Below are 19,554 nucleotides of genomic sequence, written 5' to 3'. Positions count from 1 at the left end.
GGAAACGGACAGGTACCTCTGACCAATGGTTGGAGACGCGGGGGTCCAATGGGAGAGAGAAATGGGTCAACCTGGGGTTTGAGAATGAGAGAGCCCGCACATTGGGGCGGGGTGTGGGGGGGGAGGGCGACGTAGGCGCAGGGGGTGGAGAGGGGCGGGGCGGGCGGCTGGCGGGGCAGCCCCAACCGCGGCTGGAGGAACCTGCGGACCGGTCAGCGGCGGCCAATGGGAAGGCAGGATGGTACGGGGGCGGGCCCGGGCGCCGTGAAGCCCCGCCTCCTAGGGTCCGCAGGGCTGGGGCGGAGCCAGGTCCGCGTCAGGTGGTCCTAGGCGTGCGGACGGCGCAGGGGGCGGGGCGCGGCGCCGAGCGGTGAGCGGCGGCCGGCTGGCGGCACCGGGCACCAGCTGCGCGAGCAGGTACCCGCGGCGGAGGTGGCCAGGCCGCCCCAGGGGGCGAGCGCGAAGGCGGGGGCTCCGGCCCGCCGCGCCCCCATGCTGCGGTGAGCACTACGCGCTCCGCGCACTTGTAGCCGCGCTGAGCCAGCCCCAGCCCCAGCCCTAGCGAGCCGACTCTCCCCGCCCCGCCAGCCCGGCCCCTACCTGCGGCCGCCGTCGGGGGAGGGGGGTCCCCCCAGCTCTGCGGAGCCGCATGAACAATAGGCGGCGGCGGCTCCTGCGGGCGGCAGCAGCCCCGCACCCTATGGATCGGCCGCTCCATGGAGCCCTCCAGAGCGCTTCTCGGCTGCCTGGCGAGCGCCGCCGCTGCAGCCCCGCCGGGGGAGGATGGAGCGGGGGCCGGGGCCGAGGAGGAGGAGGAAGAGGAGGAGGAGGCGGCGGCGGCGGTCCCCAGGGAGCTGGGCTCCGACGCGCCGCTGCCCTACTGGACGGCCGTGTTCGAGTACGAGGCGGCGGGCGAGGACGAGCTGACCCTGCGGCTGGGCGACGTGGTGGAGGTGCTGTCCAAGGACTCGCAGGTGTCCGGCGACGAGGGCTGGTGGACCGGGCAGCTGAACCAGCGGGTGGGCATCTTCCCCAGCAACTACGTGACCCCGCGCAGCGCCTTCTCCAGCCGCTGCCAGCCCGGAGGCGAAGACCCCAGTTGCTACCCGCCCATTCAGTGTAAGGCGAAGGCGGGGCCCGGGAGCCTGGCGGGGAGCGAGGCGGGGTATGATGGAGGCCTTGGGGTGGTCGCAGGGGGAGGGGAGCCCTCCTCGAGGGTTAAGCTTGGGTGGGCAATGATTGACCTGGGGGTGGGTGTGTGTGCGCGCGCTCGGGCTGCAGGGGCTTTGGCGGGTGCAATCAGTAAGATAGACATGCCGCAGGCCTCGCCTGGAGCCTCGGGCGCTTGGGCTTCTTCACCTTCACGCGACCGCCTCAGCAGCAGCTCCTGATTCCACATCTTGAAGCCCCAGCAGGAGAATCTTCCTGTCTCCAACCTCCCCGCCCCCCCAGTCTGGAAGGATTTTAGGCAAGCTGGTGGTTTCTGTCATAACATTAGTCCCCAAATCAGGGACCTTCCCGACCTCTTCTACCGCCCGTCCCCGCCCCTGAAAGGCATTTGCTTTAAAGGAGACGGGGGTGTCTCCCGCAGGGCTGGGCTGGCTCACAAGTCCCGGAAGCCTATGTGAACTCAAGGCTGAAGTATCTTTGAAATACCGTGTTGATTTCTTGGATCCTAATCCCTTGAGGAGTCTCACCAAATTGTGTGTGTGTGTGTGTGTGTGTGTGTGCAGGTGATGAGTGAAGAAATGATTAGCAAGGGAAAAGTATGTCATTCCCCCATGAGAGATCAGGAACGCAAGGTATAGTGGCTAAACCCCAGGGCCTTGACACCCAGACAATGTATTTTCTCATTTCTTCTCACCCTAGATCCTTGCCTATATTTGGTATTTGCCAAATCTCAGGGGGACCATGCCCAGGGGTCCTCCCAGGGCCTTTCTTCTAGGGTCCTGGTTTTCACCAGTTTCCCAGGAGCTCCCCTTTTCCACACCCTGAAATGAAATTTTCTTTGTTTTTTCAAGGGAGTTAAATTGCCATTAGAATCCTTTAATCAGTGATGCTAGGTGGTTTTAGAAGAAAGATGTAAATATCTCCCGGTGCAGTTTACACTATTTTGTATTTGAGGGTTTCCGTAATTTCTTTCCTGTTAAAAAAGTGTTGTTAATTCCCTTATATCATTATTTATTCCATATTTTGTATACTTTGTCTCTTAGCTGATTTAAAAAAATCATTACCAAGGGCCAACTTTAAACATTTAATTTTAGAATTTTATTTGTAACAGTTATTTTTCTGGTCCTGTAACTTATTTTCACCTGAACAATTATATCTTAAGATGTTTATTAAATACCATTTATTAATATCAAAATCATAACCTCTTGTTTTTCTACTGTCCTTTTTTTTTATTGGTGTTTTGACTGTCAAATTGATGTTCAAATGTTTAATTTCCTTTGTTTCTCTCTCCTCCTTCTACAGTTAATCTTTATAATACCTGCAGGTGACAAATTACTTTAAATTGTTTCCAGGTGTTACACCTTTTGGGCGTTAGTGCTGGAAAGATCAAGGCTAAGGGTCCTAGCAGATAATGTCTCAAATAGTGTTGAAGATGAACTTGGTCACATACCGGAAGAGATGTTGGCCTGGCACGTTAGAAAACAGTGTAGTTTTAAACGTGTCAGATTTTGATGGTCTTTGTGGGTGAGGTTTGGTGATTTTTTTTTTTTTTTCAGAGACAGCTAATACCAGAGTAGAAGAGCTCTGTGAGGTTCATGAACAGGAGCTGAGTTTCTTTAATATCTTGTGCTCGCTGCTGTGAGAGCAGTCAGGAGCGAATGTGACTTAGGTGGGAAGAACCCATGCACAGAAAGCCAGGCAGGTCTACACTGCGCCACTTTAGAAGCTTCTTCTCCATTGGGTGCCCAGGACTTCACCCAGACTGTAACAAAAGTTACCTTGGAGAGAGTAGATTCTGATATCTAAAACTCAGATGATGAGAAATTAGGAAGCACCTTGTACTTATTGAAAGAATTGACTTGAACAACAGCATTTGAAGGTCTTAGTACGTTATTTTATTTAGCTACACTAAATTCTGATCTTGACTGGAATTAATTTTTGATAATTCAGAAAATTTAATTCTAGTCAAAAACCCATTAGAGTGCCTAGTGAAAGAGAGATACTGTGTTAAATACCAGGGGATAAAGAAATGAGAAGATGAGGAGGTACTTAGAAGTCACACGTGAGGGAAATTGGTGATGTAAATATATAATTTCAGTGCAGTGCTTTGCTCAAGGAAGTTGGTGATCTGATAAAGGGCCTCTGGTCTGTATGCTGTGTCCACTGGTTCAGTTAGTGTCACTCAGAAAATAAAGGTGATTGTTGACCTGGTCTCCAAAGACTTAGAATGAAATTGAGCCTCTGACAACTTTTCCCCAGTTACTTTTTTCAACTTCCTCTCTGGGACGTGAATTTTGATATTAGATTGTGAATAGAAGACACAAAGTAAAGTAATAATGTTCAGCTTTACTTTCAAATACTGCTTTTCAAAGTGAAACTTCTGTTTCAAACTTTAATCGAAACAGAAGAGGGGGAAATTACTAAATCTTGTGACAAAGAAAGCATATAAGAGTGATATTATAAATCATCTAACGTTTATAGAGTGCTTTTATCCTCTCCAATGTAGGTATTAGAGTTTAGCTCTCCACGGGGCTGACAAATATAAATAACCCAGGAGCTTGCTCATCTTTATTTTAGTGAAAGATGGAAAATGTAAAGTTCCAAATGTATCATCTTCAGAGATATATAACCCTAGGTATGAAAAAAAAGCTTCTCTTACAGGAGAGTTGTGTCTGTTTTCAAGCAGGGTATAAATTAAGGATATTACTAATTTACATTTCTTTTTCTTGCCTTCACTAGCAATATAAGGATGTATTTTCAGATGTACTTAAGATTTTTAAATGAGTGAGGTATGTACCATTCACTTGCCCCAAACTCACCAGAATGTGCCAGTATATTTAGTTTCCAAGGATATAATTGAGAGGGAATAACATCTTGACTCCGAGACTGAAAGAGATAAGGTTTTGTTCCTGATATTCCTGGAAATATTCTTCCACAGAAACTGAAAAATGTGCTGTATGAGACTTGACCTGATTCTTACTTACAACCAGGTCTTGACTGGGGCAGGGAAAGGGAGGAGAGTCCCACATCCTCGCAGCTCCAGTGAAGGTCTAGTTTCTATCCAAAGGGACTTCTTAGCAGGGAAGGGAAAAGAAAGGACCCTCCCCACATCCCCCACTGTTTTGTCTTCTGTCTGCTTGTAAGCTCTGTTCTATACTTTTCCTGAAGGCTGGTCATAATATTTCCTCTACGAAACAGCAAGAACCTGAGAGTTTATGTTCTACCCAGAGAGAGATCATTGCTTCGCCTTCCGCACAGAGGTTTTCTATCTTCTGTGAAATACCATTGGAGGAGCTGTCCTTTCAGCACCCTGGTTCAGAATCACATCTTTTAAATCCTCATATGTTTAAATAAATATCTAACACCTCCTGTGTGTTCACAGCTATGCTTCAGGCCAGAGGAAAGAAGAGGGTGGGTACAAGAGAAAATACAACAGTTAATTCCCTTAAGGAGAATTCAGATATTCAGTTGAGGAAATAAGGTATGTAAATGCACATTTATTAAAAAGGCACATATCTTTTCATCAGTGAAAAATCTGGCAGAAAAAACGAGTGTTTCTTCCATCTATGACCATGGGGACTCCTAGGATAACTTACAGTTTTCTCCAAGAGGGTTTCTAATCTCTCTTTGACATTGGCATATTTTTCTCATTCATATAGATGAGATAAGGCAAGAATTAGTAATCAGTCAGGATTCATTTTAGGACCCAGAAACACTCAAGCTATTTAAAGCAGAAAATGATTTAGCACAAGAAGTTAGTTGCTTATAGATTTTTTGGAAGGCTGGGGAGAAGGGGCTCTCAGCTGGACCTAGAGGACCAACTCCCAGAACATTGCAGACCTGGCCCACCAGGCAAGCTGCTGCTTCTCTAACTGAGAAGGTACAGAATCAGGAGTTGCCACTGAAGCTGTTGACTTCTCAAACACCCTGTCGTAGTTGCTGTCCGATTAGGTGACTGCTTGCCCTTGTAGCGTTCCTTTCCACATCCACAGAACTAATTGGACATTGACTTGCTATTGCAGGAAAAACCCCACTTCTCCACAGCCATGCTTGCCAGAAGAAGCAGCAAGGAGATGGTCTCCATCTCACTTCTGCCTTCTGAATCTTGTGCATCTCATTGGCTAACCAGCATTCTGTCAAGGAGTCTGGAAATGTAGTGTTTTAGCTTTCTGACCTGTGTAGTACTGAAAGGTATGCTGGAGGATTGTAGAAAGGATGTTGATTGCTAGTCTGCAGGACCTGCCACACCATTTATTCTTCAGAAAGAGTGCTAGATGAGGTGATAACTTGTATACCTAAAGGCAGTCCAACTAACTTTTCCTAAGAGTTTCCTTTGTGCAGACTGCTGGGTGCATTACAAAATACAAATGAATATTAGCCCTAGATAGGATAGAAGTGCTATAACTAAGCAAAAACAGAGTTTTGAGCACCACCAGCATCTGAATGGAGAATGACGTCATCATGGAGCTGGCTAAGAATGGAAGAGAACAGTCAGTGGTGGGCAGTTCCTCTTTTGGTCTTGCCAAGAGTTCAGAAATATATCTTTGTGTTCTTAGTTTTTTAGCAAAGTGTGACTATTCTCTGTATTTGTTTCAGGAGGTCCAATTCAGTTTCTTCCCCCCAGATCTGAGTTTGGTTTATTTCATACTGAGATAGATTTTTTTCCCTCATTTTACTTCCCTGTCTATTGGTCACCAGCTGAATATTTGGCACGATAAGGACAGTGGTGAGCAAGGCAGACAGGACCCACCCTTGTGCATCTCGCAGTCTAGCAGGACGATAGACGTTGAACAAGTAATTATAACCTTGTTGCGTCTTGCCAAATAGAGACTGCTATGGAAGTGCTTGACTCGGGCCTGACCTCATTTAGTCGGGGGGTTAGGAAAAGTTCCTCTATTAGATTGATGGTTAAGCTGAGACCTGAGGGATGCCTATGAGTCAGCTAGGTAAAGACAAAGAAAGAGACTTAGAAGACAGAGAATAGGGTTTTGATGAGAGAAACATGAAATAGCACTTTGCTCGTATAGCAGCACCATATCTAGCCCAAGATTTATAATCACTGGTGGTTATTATTACCTATCCATGGAAGCCTTTCTAAGCAGAGCTAAAGATAGAATCAAGTACCGTAGATTCTAACTCTGGATTTGGGATGGGGAATGAGTGGTTGGTTGTGATACTGGAAATCTCAGGGGTGGACCTGTGGCCCAGGTGACTGCTGGGGTAAGATGTTGCCTAGGAGACTCCTTACTCGAGCATCTTAGTCACCAGGTCGTGGTAGAACCAAGTTTTGAAGATCTCCCAATTTCCTCCTTACTTTTTCCTCCTGTCATCATGGCTGCTGAGGTTCAGACCCTTGTGCTTGTGCTCCTGGGTTACTGCAGTGGCCTCCATTTGCTGTTATATTCCACATGGCTGCCAGAGTTGGTTTCCTTTCTAAGTCACAAGAGTGACAACACTCTCCTTCTTAAAGATGCATGACTCCTACCATTTACAGTGTGAAGTTTAAGCCCCTCAGAGTAGCTTTAACGACATTTCATGACCTGGCTGACCCCAGCAAGGCTTTGAGCCTCATCTACCCTAATGCTTATAATCCAGCTGCCCTGGACTCCCTGAAGTTCCTGATAGGCCATATACTCTCGTGGCCTATGTTCTTTTTTCTTTTTATTGAAGTATAGTTGATTTACAATGTTGTGTTTAATGTCTGCTGTACAACACACTGACTAAGTTATACATATATATTCTTTTTCATATTCTTTTCCATTATGGTTTATCACAGGATATTGAATATAGTTCCCTGTGCTATGTAGTAGGACCTTGTTGTTTATCCATCCTATATATACTAGTTTGCATCTGCTAATCCCAAACTCCCAATCCTTCCCTCCCCCACCCTCTGCTTGGCAACCACAAGTCTGTTCTCTGTGTCTGTGAGTGTCTTTGTTTCATAGATAAGTTCATTTGTGTCGTATTTTAGATTCCACATATAAGTGACATCATATGGTATTTGTCTTTCTCTGTCTGACTTACTTCACATACGGTGATAATCTCTAGGTCCATCCTTGTTGCTGTAAATGGCATTATTTCATTTTTTATGGCTGAGTAGTATTCCATTGTATATATATATCACATCTTTTTTTTTTCAACTAAATGCTTTTTAAAAAAATTTTTTTTGGAGTATAGTTGATTTACAATGTTGTGTTTGTTTCTGCTGTACAGCAGAGTGAATCAGTTACACGTATACATATATCCACTCTTTTTTAGATTCTTTTCCCATGTAGGTCATTACAGAGTATTGAGAAGAGTTCCCTGTGCTGTACAGTAGGTCCTAATTAGTTATCTATTTTATATATAGTAGTGTGTATATGTATCATATCTTCTTTATCCATTCATCTGTTGATGGACATTTAGGTTGTTTCCATGTCTTGGCATTGTGAATGCCCCACGGTTCTTGCTCATGACCTTCCCTCTACCCGGATTGTCCTTCTCCACCCTGATCTTCATTGCCTGATGAGATCCTTCCCACTCATTCTTTAGGGCCCCTTTCAAATGTTTCCTTCCTTCAGAATCCCTTCCCCACTCGCCCTTAATCCCTGCCCTGCGGTGGGAATTAGTGATTTTCCTCGTCTTTGGATCATACTGCTACTAAAGTGGTTTGGTTGTTGTGTGTCTGCCGTGGCACTGGATTTTATGCTTCTCACTACCTAGTATGTGCACAGTAACATGTAAATAAGTCCCATAAAAATGATCTCCCCCAATTTTCCTTTTAGTCAGAATGGTTGATCTCGGTACAAGATTCTGCGTGAATTCCCAAGTGGACGTTATTTCATGAATATTTATTGAAGCCTACTCTGTGCTAGTCACTAAGGGTAACGTAACAGAAAAAAAGTTAATCACGTTTCCTGTCTTTAGGGAGTTTATAGTGAGAAGACAGAAAATCTAAGTGCACAGACAACTTGCTGTGTTTACCCACCCAGGTAAATGGGTGATGAAATGGTGTTTTTCACATTTTTTTGACTCGCTTCTTTTTGTCTTTTCTTTTTCAGTGTTAGAGATTGATTTTGCGGAGCTAACCCTGGAAGAGATTATTGGCATCGGGGGCTTTGGGAAGGTCTACCGTGCTTTCTGGATAGGGGATGAGGTCGCCGTGAAAGCAGCTCGCCACGACCCGGACGAGGACATCAGCCAGACCATAGAGAATGTTCGCCAGGAGGCCAAGCTCTTCGCCATGCTGAAGCATCCCAACATCATTGCCCTTAGGGGGGTGTGTCTGAAGGAACCCAACCTCTGCTTGGTCATGGAGTTTGCTCGTGGAGGGCCTTTGAATAGAGTGTTATCTGGGAAAAGGATTCCCCCAGACATCCTGGTGAACTGGGCCGTGCAGATTGCCAGAGGGATGAACTACTTACACGATGAGGCAATTGTCCCCATCATCCACCGCGACCTTAAATCCAGCAACAGTGAGTATGGAGAGATGAGGCTGGAGGGCTTCCAAGCACTTTCAGACTCAGTCCATGGCTTCAGTTGGAGTGGATTCGTCAGGGATCTTAGTGGGCAGTGAAACGCTTTGCTTAAAGCCAGTCCATCCTTGACTTGAAATGTAGGGGGTGGGATGAATGCCAGGAAAAATTGGTTTAGGAGGAGAAGAATGAGGCACCGGAGGGGTTTGGGATAATTCTGAGCTCTTATTAGCAGGCGTGGTTGGCAGTATGTAATTCTGATGTACTGTGCAAACAAAACATAGAGATTTATTTTTCCACTTGAGGAAGGGGTGCCTGTGATCTCAAAAGGGGTTTTCCTCTTCAGTGGAACAACAGGTAAAGCAAACCAATACCACCTGTTTGCATTTCTACCTAACTCCCCAACCTGAGGTCCCCACCAGAGAAGGGGTATAAGGAAGAAGAGGCATGTTGTTCAAGCTGTGTGGCCCATTCAGGTGGCCATTTCAGCTTGGAGAGCGCGACCTGGCTGGTAGCACTACAGCCCTCCTGGTAGCCTTGGGGTGGTATTAATTAACTGTCATAACCACCCAGTGCTTAATAGCAGGGAACTGAGAAGTAACTTTATTAAACATCTAGGACCCATAAACTGGATTATAAAGCAAGTGTTACACGTAATTAAATGGTGAGTTGGTAGAAACTTCAGTCTCTTTCCTTGGCTGAATCAGGAGGCGCTGGGAGTGTGCTTCTCTTCTGTGGTAATTTAGACTTTCCCTTGCCTAAACTGCATGGTAGAGAGGATACAGTTTGCTAAATGGCATATGCTTAAAATCACGTGGAGCATCCTGTCCAGAGAGGAGGGCGTTAGGACTTTGGGGCCCCAGGAACGTCACTGTCTGCATCCTTCAGCTTTAAGCCCAGAAATCCTTCAGGCTTTGTTCTGTCGCGAGCTGTTCCAGATGTGGCTTATTTTTCTGTTGATGCTATTGTGAATCTGTTAACTTTAAAAAATACGTTTTAATTACATAGGTAGTAAGTGTTTTTGTTGTACAAAAATTACAAAGTGTAGATAAACAAAAAGAAGAGAAAGATCACCCGTAATGTTTTCCTCCCAGTAGTATAAGCATTACATTTGACATATTTTTCCAGACATTTAAAAAGCATATGTGGGGACTTCCCTGGTGGTCTAGTTGTTAGGACTCCATATTTCCTTCCCCTGCAGGGGGCACGGGTTCGAGCCCTGGTCAGGGAACTAAGGTACCACATGCCTTGTGGTGTGGCCAGAAAATAAAGTAAAATAAAATAAAAATAAAAAGCATATATGGCCTATATATACACAAGTATACTTTCTGGTTTACTTTAAAATAGCATTTATTACCCTTACCTCTTCTGCCTGCACCATCTTCCCCCTATATAAAAGCAAAATTCATCCTTGTGAGAGTATGGAGCATTAGATATGTATTTTAGACATAATGCACGTGAAGGATTTAAGTTGCATAAAATAAAATCTGGTTTCTCTTTTCCTTCTGCCATATTCTATCTCTTTACTGTATGATTATTCTCATCCCTCCTGCAAAATTCTGTTCTATAAATGTATTAAATAAGTTAAAACTTTTGGTGACCCCCTTTTCAAAATAATTTCTACCTAGAGATTGCTTTGGATGATGGGGTAAGCATAAGCAGATGTGTTGCTAGAAAATGTGATCTAGAAGCTGAATTTTAAAATGTTTTCTTCCATCCTTATCTGGGAGATAAGGCCAAGTGCACTAACCTTATGTAATTGAGCCCATTTAAAAACTTGGGCTAGGATGATGGTAAACGTTAATAATTTCCTCTACGAAGTTTTAAATCTGGGTGTAATTTCAAGATGTAAGTACAAGGTTTTACCTTTTGTGACTTGTGTTTAGAAGTCTAGGCTCTTGTGAAGGAAAAGCTACCTTGCCAAGGTTATGCTGTTTGCGGCAGACAACAAGGGACCTGAATGTCATTCTGTCACCCTGGAGACAAAGCCCTGGTCCTTCTTTGTACGTGGGTTTTAGGATTGCTGAGGGGGACCTTTAGGTACAGTGTATGGTGGCAGGAGTTGGACTTACACATAGGGCAGTATTTTATTTTATTTTATTTTAATTTTTTTGTGTGTGTGTGGTATGCGGGCCTTTCACTGTTGTGGCCTCTCCTGTTGCGGAGCACAGGCTCCGGACACGCAGGCTCAGTGGCCATGGCTCACGGGCCCAGCCGCTTCGCAGCATATGGGATCTTCCCGGACCGGGGCATGAACCCGTGTCCCCTGCATCGGCAGGCAGACTCTCAACCACTGCGCCACCAGGGAAGCCCACATAGGGCAGTATTTTAAAGGACCTCATCAAGACAGCTGAGGCCCTGAAATGTCCATAGCGCCCTGGGCTGCATGGGTGGTGCTGATGTTAATGCCTGCTATAAATCTCACATGTGTGTTGGGGTGGCTCCTTGACATTTGTCTGTGGATGGGTGTTTGCCTGGGGTTGAATTTATCCAATATGAGCCCTGACGACACCATTGCTCTTACTCCATTGCTGTGTGTGCATGACTTGAAAATCATTTTAGAAATGTTATGCCGCTTGTTTGCCTCCAGTTTGAGTGTCATAACTTCTTTGTGTTTTGCAGACCTGGGGATACTGGCCAGGTTCTCTTGGTTTTTATCAGGGGCTCCAGAGAGTTGGATTTTGATCACAGTCATGTGAGGGCAGAATTTTATGAATTATATGTGTTAGTTGACTTTGAACCACTAGAGAAAAGAGTAAAGTATATAGGGGGGCTGTCTTTGTGGGAAAAGAAAGTAGTTGGTGACAAACATCTAGCTGTTATAAAAGGTTCAGTAAAAAAGTGATTTATTAAAATGCTTCATTATCCTGATGACCCACTTTAAAAAGTCATGTGCTGTTTGCCAGATGTGTATAGCATATAATATCCTGCATTCATATATCATCTGTAGTAAGTTCAGGTTTGACGCACATAACCTAAAAAAAAAAAAGCAAAATAACAGTGGCTAAAACAAGGTATCCATTCATTTGTCTTTGAAAAGAAGGCCGGGATGGGGTTTTAGAGCATCTCCACATGTCATTAGGGACCTAGGCTCCTGTTTTTCTCTCCATCACCCCAGTACATGGCTTGCATCTTGGGGCTGTCATATGGTCCAAGGTGGCTGGTGAAATGCCAGTTATTTGGTCCAAGTCACAAGCCTGAAGGAGCAGGAAAAGCAGAAGCACAGAAAAAAGCTGTTCCTGTGGCTGAGTCGACTCCCATTAACTTCCCAGAAGTCCAGCACAACACATCTGCATGTATTCAATGGCCAGAATGGAGTCCCACAGTCATGGCTAGCGCAGGGGCCACTGGGAGATGGAGGATTTTATTCTGGGTGGTGTGGAGCCTAGCTAATAATCAGGGTCTGTTACCAAGGAAGAGAGAGAACATGGCTGGTGGGGAAGCAGCTGACAGTCTTACCACGGAATCTGGGGACATGCATTGGGAGGATGTGTTATCCTAGATATTTAGCATCTTAGAGCCAAACGAGCAGGGTTAGCCAGGCCCTGGGATGTGTGGCTCAGACCCCTGATTTAACTGATGGTTTCTACTACTTTCTTACAGTGCATCATTAACTTAAACATCTCTTCATGAAACTACTCACTAAAGCCCTGGCTATAAAAGTGGATTTATGTGTCTTTGCTCCTCACATTGGGGAAAACCAGCCACTTGATTGTTAGCAAAGGTGTTAGTGAAAGATGGTCTTTTAGTGGAAAGATTGTCCTTTTGGGGGTAGATAAGTGGATTTCAGGATTTTGGTTTAAGGGCATTTGGCAGAATAGCAGTTTAATAGGGGCCATTAAAAATAAAATTAGTATAAAAATGAGATATGTGAAAAAGCTTTGGAAAATGAAAAGCCTTACTCCAAGTGAAGGTAGTGTTATTACTTCTATTTTATTATTAAATAACTTCTTTCCTCCCCTTAGAAAGCACAGAAGAACATAGAGCTAAGCACAATGTATGTTTTTCCTTTTTTTTGGCATTTATGCATATTTGTTTTCACCCCTAAATCTTACACAGGAGACCCTTTTCAGTCCATTGCTTGTAGTATGCTTTCTCCCCTCCCCACTGCCCCCGACTGCTTGGTGTATTGTGACCACTTTCTTATTAAATAAATGGTCTTCTACCACAAGATATTTAAAGGTTTTACATTATTCCACTATTTAGATACAGTATATTAACTAAACCAAACCCCTGTATCATCATCATCATCATCATAACCAAAGCCCTAAATAATAATAATAGCAATAATAATAACCACCACCAAACCCCTATATAATAATAACAGCAGGAAGCAGCTAATGCTTATTGAGTGCTCTCTTTAGGTGAGGCGCTGTCTTAAGCATTTTGTGTGGCTTCTCGTTTAATTCTCACAGCAGCCCTGCAGAGTAAAGACGGTGACTGTCTTTGTTTTACAAATGAGGAAGTGGAGGCTCAGAGTGGGCAGCCAGTCCTCTAGGCTCTCACTGCCAGTCCTAAGACCAGCTGTTGGGCCCAGGTCTGACTCCTCATGGCTGCACTGCTGCCGTCACTGTGCAGTGGGGCAGCTAGGGTGTTTCACTGCCCCCCCGTTTATTTTGCGCGACCCTGTAGTGCCTTAGTTTTATAGAATTAGGAATAATATTCCTCTGCGCACAGGGAGCGTCCACATTTCATTGACGTGTGATGAACTCATTCTCTCTCTCTTTTTAAAATTATTTATTTATTTATTTATTTATTTATTTTTGGCTGTGTTGGGGCTTCGTTTCTGTGCGAGGGCTTTCTCTAGTTGCGGCGAGCGGGGGCCACTCTTTATCGCGGTGCGCGGGCCTCTCACTGTCACGGCCTCTCTTGTTGTGGAGCACAAGCTCCAGACGCGCAGGCTCAGTAGTTGTGGCTCCCGGGCTTAGTTGCTCTGTGGCATGTGGGATCCTCCCAGACCAGGGCCCGAACCTGTGTCCCCTGCATTGGCAGGCAGATTCTCAACCACCGCGCCACCAGGGAAGCCCTGATGAACTTATTCTTAATTTCATAGCCGAAAGAGCAGAGGTGAGCCGTGAACTGTATTTGGTTTGGGACTAGCCATCCCTGCCTTCCTCTTTTCAAATGTCAACGTAAACTTCTCATGGGTCTTTGCAGCCTTATCGCCCTCATCTTCCTCTGAAGGCATTTCCCCCTTAAGCCAAGCCGGTTTCCTCCTTCCCCTGGAATATACTGTGTACTACTTCCCAACCACTGGGCCCTCATCACACTTATGTTGCTATGGGAATAACCTTGCTTTCAGGAGTACCCTTGCCTCGTCCCTCTGCCTATCCAAACGCTACTCACTTTCCTGTGCTCAACTCAAACCTGGCCACTTCTCCTTCCCACTGGCCTGTCACTGGAGTCAATGCTAAGTAGTCATTTGGTGCTAAATCTAGATGACCTGATAGTATGTAGAAGAATTACTAGGGGGACAAGGGACCAGAGCCGCTAGTCCAGTGGTTGCAAACTCAGATGCCTTCCATTCAGGGCCCATAGTCTGGGAAGCAGCTGGTGTAACACTGTAGGGCATGGTGGGCATGATGGTGAAGTGAGTGCAGGCTCTACCCAGCACAGGCCATTGAAGGACAGATCGGAACACCGTGCTGGCCTGCAGCCCGCTGCCCTGTCGCATCCCCTGGCCTCCTCTCTTTGTTGGCTCTGCTGTCGGGAGCATCCGCTACATCTCCAAATGGATTTTGTGTCTTTAGCTTCCAGGCACATGAATGAATGAATGAACGAGTGAAGAAAGTATCACTTGAATTGGTCTCCTTGCAGGATCTCGAAGGGTGAAGATTCCCCTTGTCTTGTTGGAGGACATCCCTTGTGCCTCACTCACATGGACGTTGCTCTTCATCCTCATAATCTCCAGGCCCTTGATCCTTCCTACTGTCAACCTGTTTCAGGTGCCAAGTGTGGCATCTTTTACAGGGCATTCGTTTCCAACCTCTAACACCCCTGCCTTCTTCTTTCCCCACACCCTTCCTGGATGCCAGGCCCGAATAACTCTCACTGGCCAATGTCTCCCCTGTGGCCAGGTGCAGGCTGCCAGGTGCTGCAGGAGCAGGCCACTCCCCCCGTCACCTGGGTCCACTGCCTGTCTGTCCCCTCCAGCCTCAGCTCTCCTTTTGTCCCCAGCTGTGAATCCCCTGCGGTTCTCCTCACCCCATCCATTCCAGTTTTGTTGAATTGTTGAGTTGGCTGATCCTCTGGCAACTGGATGCCTGGGAGCACCCCCCTGCCACCCAGTTCTGTGCTCACATGTGCTCTGTGCCTTTCTCCAGCCTTCTCTCAAAGTTCCCAAGGAAGCGGAAGACCTGCTTTCTTAAAGTGTGAGGAGGACAGAGCGTCCATCTCGCCCTTGGCATCGGGCTGGCTATCACGTTCTAAGCCCTGGAGTGCCCCCTGACCGCATACTGGCCACAGCCCCTGACTGCGTTTCCTGTGCAGAATTTCTCCAGGCTGAGGGTTTGCCTGCTGTGAGGCTTGTGGAGCTCTGTGACCCACTGAATCCACGCCCTAGCGTCCTCTCTCCTGTACACTGAGGTGGAACCTATTTCTGCCTGAGGGATGCAGCCGCTAAGGCACAGGCATCCTGGCAAGGAGCCATATGGCAGAAAGGACTTACCTAGACAAGAAGGAGGAGTAGCTGTTATTTTCCTATAGGAGAATGAGATAAACTATACGACGTTCCCAGGGTAGATCTGGCAGGCAGCAAAGTATCAGCCAGAGCACCCAATTCCCAGTTCTTTTCAAAAGGTGCATAAATGACTTTTTCTGTGCCTCATGAACGCATCCCCAAATGAGATACTTCCAACAGTACCTGGCTCAGGCACTGCCAAGTCTCTCTCCCCATTTCTGCTCTTTGTGGTTCTTTGCTACAAGTTCCCTCGCACAGAGAGTTGGAGGATGTCAGACATTTTTTGAGAGTTTTTCCTGGCAAAAGTGTACAAGCACTCACTCAATGAATTAGATTTCTCCTTTGGTTATGGGATGCTATACCTAAGATTGGCCAACAGGTACCAGGCATATCCCAAAGTATTGTGTTCAGTTGACGGGTAGCATTTTCCATGAGTACAGAGACACGTTCTGCACGTCAAAATAAGTACATAAGTGAATAAAGCTGAAATGAGGCAAATAACCAGTCAGGTGACTCAGCAGGAGAAGCTGGCGAGGCCAGGAGGTCTGACCTGCAGGCTTCATTGCACCTCTCACTTCTTTAACTTTGCCTGGGAGCCTTGCTTTCCCCCTTTCACTTGGCCGTGGCTGTCTCCTGTGCTGAGGTTCTCATTTGTGTGTCATTTTGAGCGCTTGGTGTTGGGACTATAACAGGAAGCAAAACCAGACATAGTCCCTGCCCTCGAGGAGTCCCCCGTGGGGTCACGGAGAAGGACCTAAAACCAGCACACAAATGCCCAGTGTGAGCGTGGCTCTCCAGGAGGTGATGGTGCCCTGGACAATCCCCCTGGATTCTCTTGCCTCAGCCCTTTCCCAAAGTTTGCGGGGCTGAGGGACCCCTTCTAAGGATTCATGAGGGTAACTGCCCTCTTCATGGAACATTTGCCCTCATTCTCCCCAGCTTGCTTGGGGAAGCTGCCTACCTTTCCTTCCTCTGGTGACTCTGGGGACTTCTCTGCAGCTTACTCAGGGGCAGGGAGAAGCTTGGGGCCCTGGGCAGCATTTAGACCCCTAGAAAGCCTGCGTTGGAGTCAGAGCAGAGGGTTGTGTTGTGTGAAGGATCTTGGTAGGCATTTCTGGACCGGGATTGAGCCTTGAGCTTGGGAAGAACAGCCACAGTGAGGGGTTGGGTTCAGGGCAGGAAGGGCTTTGCAAGGTGTACGGGCTCTGATGTCCACATGATTCTTTAGCCTCTTCCCCGTTACCTCTGTTTCCTCTGATTTGAGCCACGATTGAAAGTCAGGTAAATTATTATGTCTTCCCTTCCCCACAATCCTCCCCAAACAAATTTGGTACCAGCTGAGTAGCAATCTCCCCTTTTCGCAGGTGGCCTTTGCTACTGTCATCGCTCAGGGTCAAGATTTGTGCTTCGGGATCTCAAAGGAGACAAGAGCCTGCCTGTGTCTCCTTTCGTCCACGGCTCTTGGAAAATTTTCCATTCCTGACTTGGTGCTTTCCCTCATTCCCGTGAGGTAGCTCAGGGTCACTTATGGATGGGGAGACTGGAACACAGAGTGGGGACAGCGGTCTGGTTGAGGCAAGAGAAAAATGTAACTTCTTCCCCAAATCACCCATCTCTTCACCTTGGAGTCCCTGTCAGGACCCCCATCGGCTTCCTGTTGAACCACATGTACGCCTCTTATTAAGCAAGGATCTGTACAAAATGTGTGTAGGCTCATTTGGGGGGAAGAGGGTTACAGTTTTTATTCATCTAAGACTCAGAGAAGGTTATGAAGGAAGGAGAACTTTTTAATTGGGCATCTGGGTAAGAAGAGCATGGGGGCAGGGCACCGGCTGGGTGCTCCCAGGCACGCCTGGTGATCTCTCTGGGCCTCAGGTTCCTCATCTATGAAATGAGAGGTTTGGACGAGACGGTCCCTGAAGTCCTTCCCTCCCAGGACTGACATGACGTTACCTGAAGTGTGAATGTGTGTGTTTGGGAGTGCGTGATGACCACACGGTCTATCTGAGTCCGTGTGTCAGGCTACAGCACACCCAGGCTCCCCGCTTCCTGGCTTCACTGCAGGGGCCAAAGCTTCTGATGGGGAGTCTTTGCCAAGCGGTTCAGCGGGGTAACAGCTGACAGGAGCCCACAGGTGCTCCCTTCCCCCTTTGCTCTCCGGGGCGTGACAGATGGCCTTGGCGAGACAAGATACTCCGGTCACATGAATCATGACGGGGACTCACAATACACCAAGGGCAGCCTTCATCCTGGAAGCAGGGCGCAGTTAGTCAAATGCCACTTCTGTCCTTGGAGCTAAGCGAGGGGCATCCGGGCGTCTCAGAGCCCTGCTGCTGCTTTCCCACTTAGTTTTCTGAATCAACATAAGGCTATTTCAGATGGTTTTAATCGTGTGCCTCTGTGCCCACTCACCCACAGAATAGCAGGAGGCTGTGCCTGAGCAGTGCACTAGACGCGGCCATGAGACACAGAAACGAGGCATTAAAGCTGTAGATCACATGTCCCCTTCTCTTCTAACTTCCCTGGGATTTTTGCTCTCTGTGGGAAACTTGGAGGTTTTGATTTGAGAAGGAAGCATTTCCCCCTTAAGCTGTGGTCTTAAGCCACTGTGGTCTGATGAAGGAACACCGGCTTGGCAGTCAGAGACTGGGATTTAAACTACTTCTTGAGTCCCTGACATGGGGCACGCCTCTTGGAGCACCAGGATTCTCATCTGTAAAATGTGGAGAAGACAGAAGAGAGCAGTGCTGTTTTAAGATGGCATGAAATGATGTCTAGCAGGTATCACCCAGGAACCACATTCAGTGAAGGGGCCGCCCCTTTCCCCCCTCTTTCTATCCCTTGTTATTTTAGGTGTACACAGGGTATAGTTGGGCTTCCCTTTATAAAGTAGTATGGGGATTTTAGGCAGCCCTGAGCTGCCTTCTCCTGGGTCAGCCAGGGGTAGTTTTATGGATGGGCAGGTTTGTTTCAGCGGAAGCCACAGAAAGGCATCGATCCCCTGCGGCTCCTTCCTACTGTGCATGGGCCTCTTGTGGGAAAGGCCTGTGCCTCTTGCTCTCTCTGGACCCAGCCTTAACTCGCAGTGCTCGGCCTCCTGAGAAATGCTGCCTCGTCTTGTTATGGCCTTTGGCCTGATTGCATGGGACAGCTGGCCAGTTTTATGGCTCTGCTGGCTTCTCAGCTGATAATTAAAATGCTTTTGCCCCAGGAGGAAGGCAGTATATTCCTGTCGCTCCCTTGTCTGCTGCCAGGGTCAAAGAGAATGCCCTTTCTCATATCCCCCTCCTGGGTTCCCCAAATCAACGTAGCATTCTTGTGGCACAGTCTCTTTTAAGACTCTGAAATATTCAGAGATTTTATTTTGAGTATTATTGTCTTTTTTTGGAAGGAGAATGGAGCGTGATTGTCTCTTTTCCTTCTCTGTATTGCGGCTTTATTTCCAAATCTGGGTGTGCCCAGCCCTTAAAAGGTTCTCAAGAAATGTTTGTGGTTTTGATCATCACAGATTCCAGCCCTGTGCCTTTTCCCATGCATGAACCCCCTTGCCTCCCAGTGTCCCCCAAAGCTCCAAACAATGCCCAAACTCTCCTCCTTTAGAGCCCACACTTGAGATGTAAACCCCGTTTTCTGCTGGAGATGAACCCACGTGAGCTCTGGGTGACACTGGGTTTGAGTCCTGGCTCTGTTGCTAGCTGGGACCTTCAGAAAAGGATGTACTTGCTTAGTTTCTGTAAAAGTGAAATGGGAATGATCATAATCCCACCTCTCTCATTTTACAGGGTAGAAGTAAGGATTACATAAAATCATTTAGGTGCAGCTCTTAGCAGTGCCTGGCACATAGTAAGTTGTCCATATATCTAGCGATCAGTAGTATTGTAATTCCAGCAGCTATATTTATTCCCTCAGTATTTAGATCCACAATTTGTGATCTTGTACTTTTGAGTATAATTTGTCTTATACTTGCATTTTCAATATTTTAGTCGTATTTTCTCCAATTGCACTATAGATGTTTTTTTTCCGGTGAGCCTTTTTTTTTTTTTTTTTTGGCCACTCTGCGCGGCTTGTGGGATCTTAGTTCCTCGGCAGTGAAAGTGCAGAGTCCTGACCACTGGACTGCCAGGGAATTCCCCTGCACTATAGATTTTTACAATACAAAATGCATTGCATACACATGGTCAAAATAGTACAATTGAAATATAAAGAAAAATCAGTCTACTTCCTACCCTAAATTTATTTTTTAGAAGCAAA

General features: G+C 46.7%; 1 protein-coding gene across 2 annotated transcripts in view; it reads left to right on the top strand.

The window, feature by feature from the left end:
* Nucleotides 1–716: 716 nt before the first annotated feature.
* MAP3K9 (mitogen-activated protein kinase kinase kinase 9) overlaps nucleotides 717–19,554 on the top strand; it is a gene marked incomplete at both ends in the record, with an annotated part of 74,086 nt that continues 55,248 nt past the window's right edge. For both annotated transcript variants that reach the window (XM_082617813.1, XM_082617812.1), the window contains 2 exons: nucleotides 717–1,119; nucleotides 8,211–8,624. In XM_082617813.1, the coding sequence (XP_082473939.1) occupies nucleotides 717–1,119; nucleotides 8,211–8,624 (817 nt within the window). The remainder of the gene's footprint in view (nucleotides 1,120–8,210; nucleotides 8,625–19,554) is intronic.

The sequence above is a fragment of the Mesoplodon mirus genome (assembly GCF_964341445.2).
Source record: "Mesoplodon mirus genome assembly, chromosome: 4".
NCBI classification, from domain to species: Eukaryota; Metazoa; Chordata; class Mammalia; order Artiodactyla; family Ziphiidae; genus Mesoplodon; species Mesoplodon mirus.
Note: the sequence above shows the minus strand (reverse complement) of the source record. Positions and strands in the feature narration are given on the sequence as shown.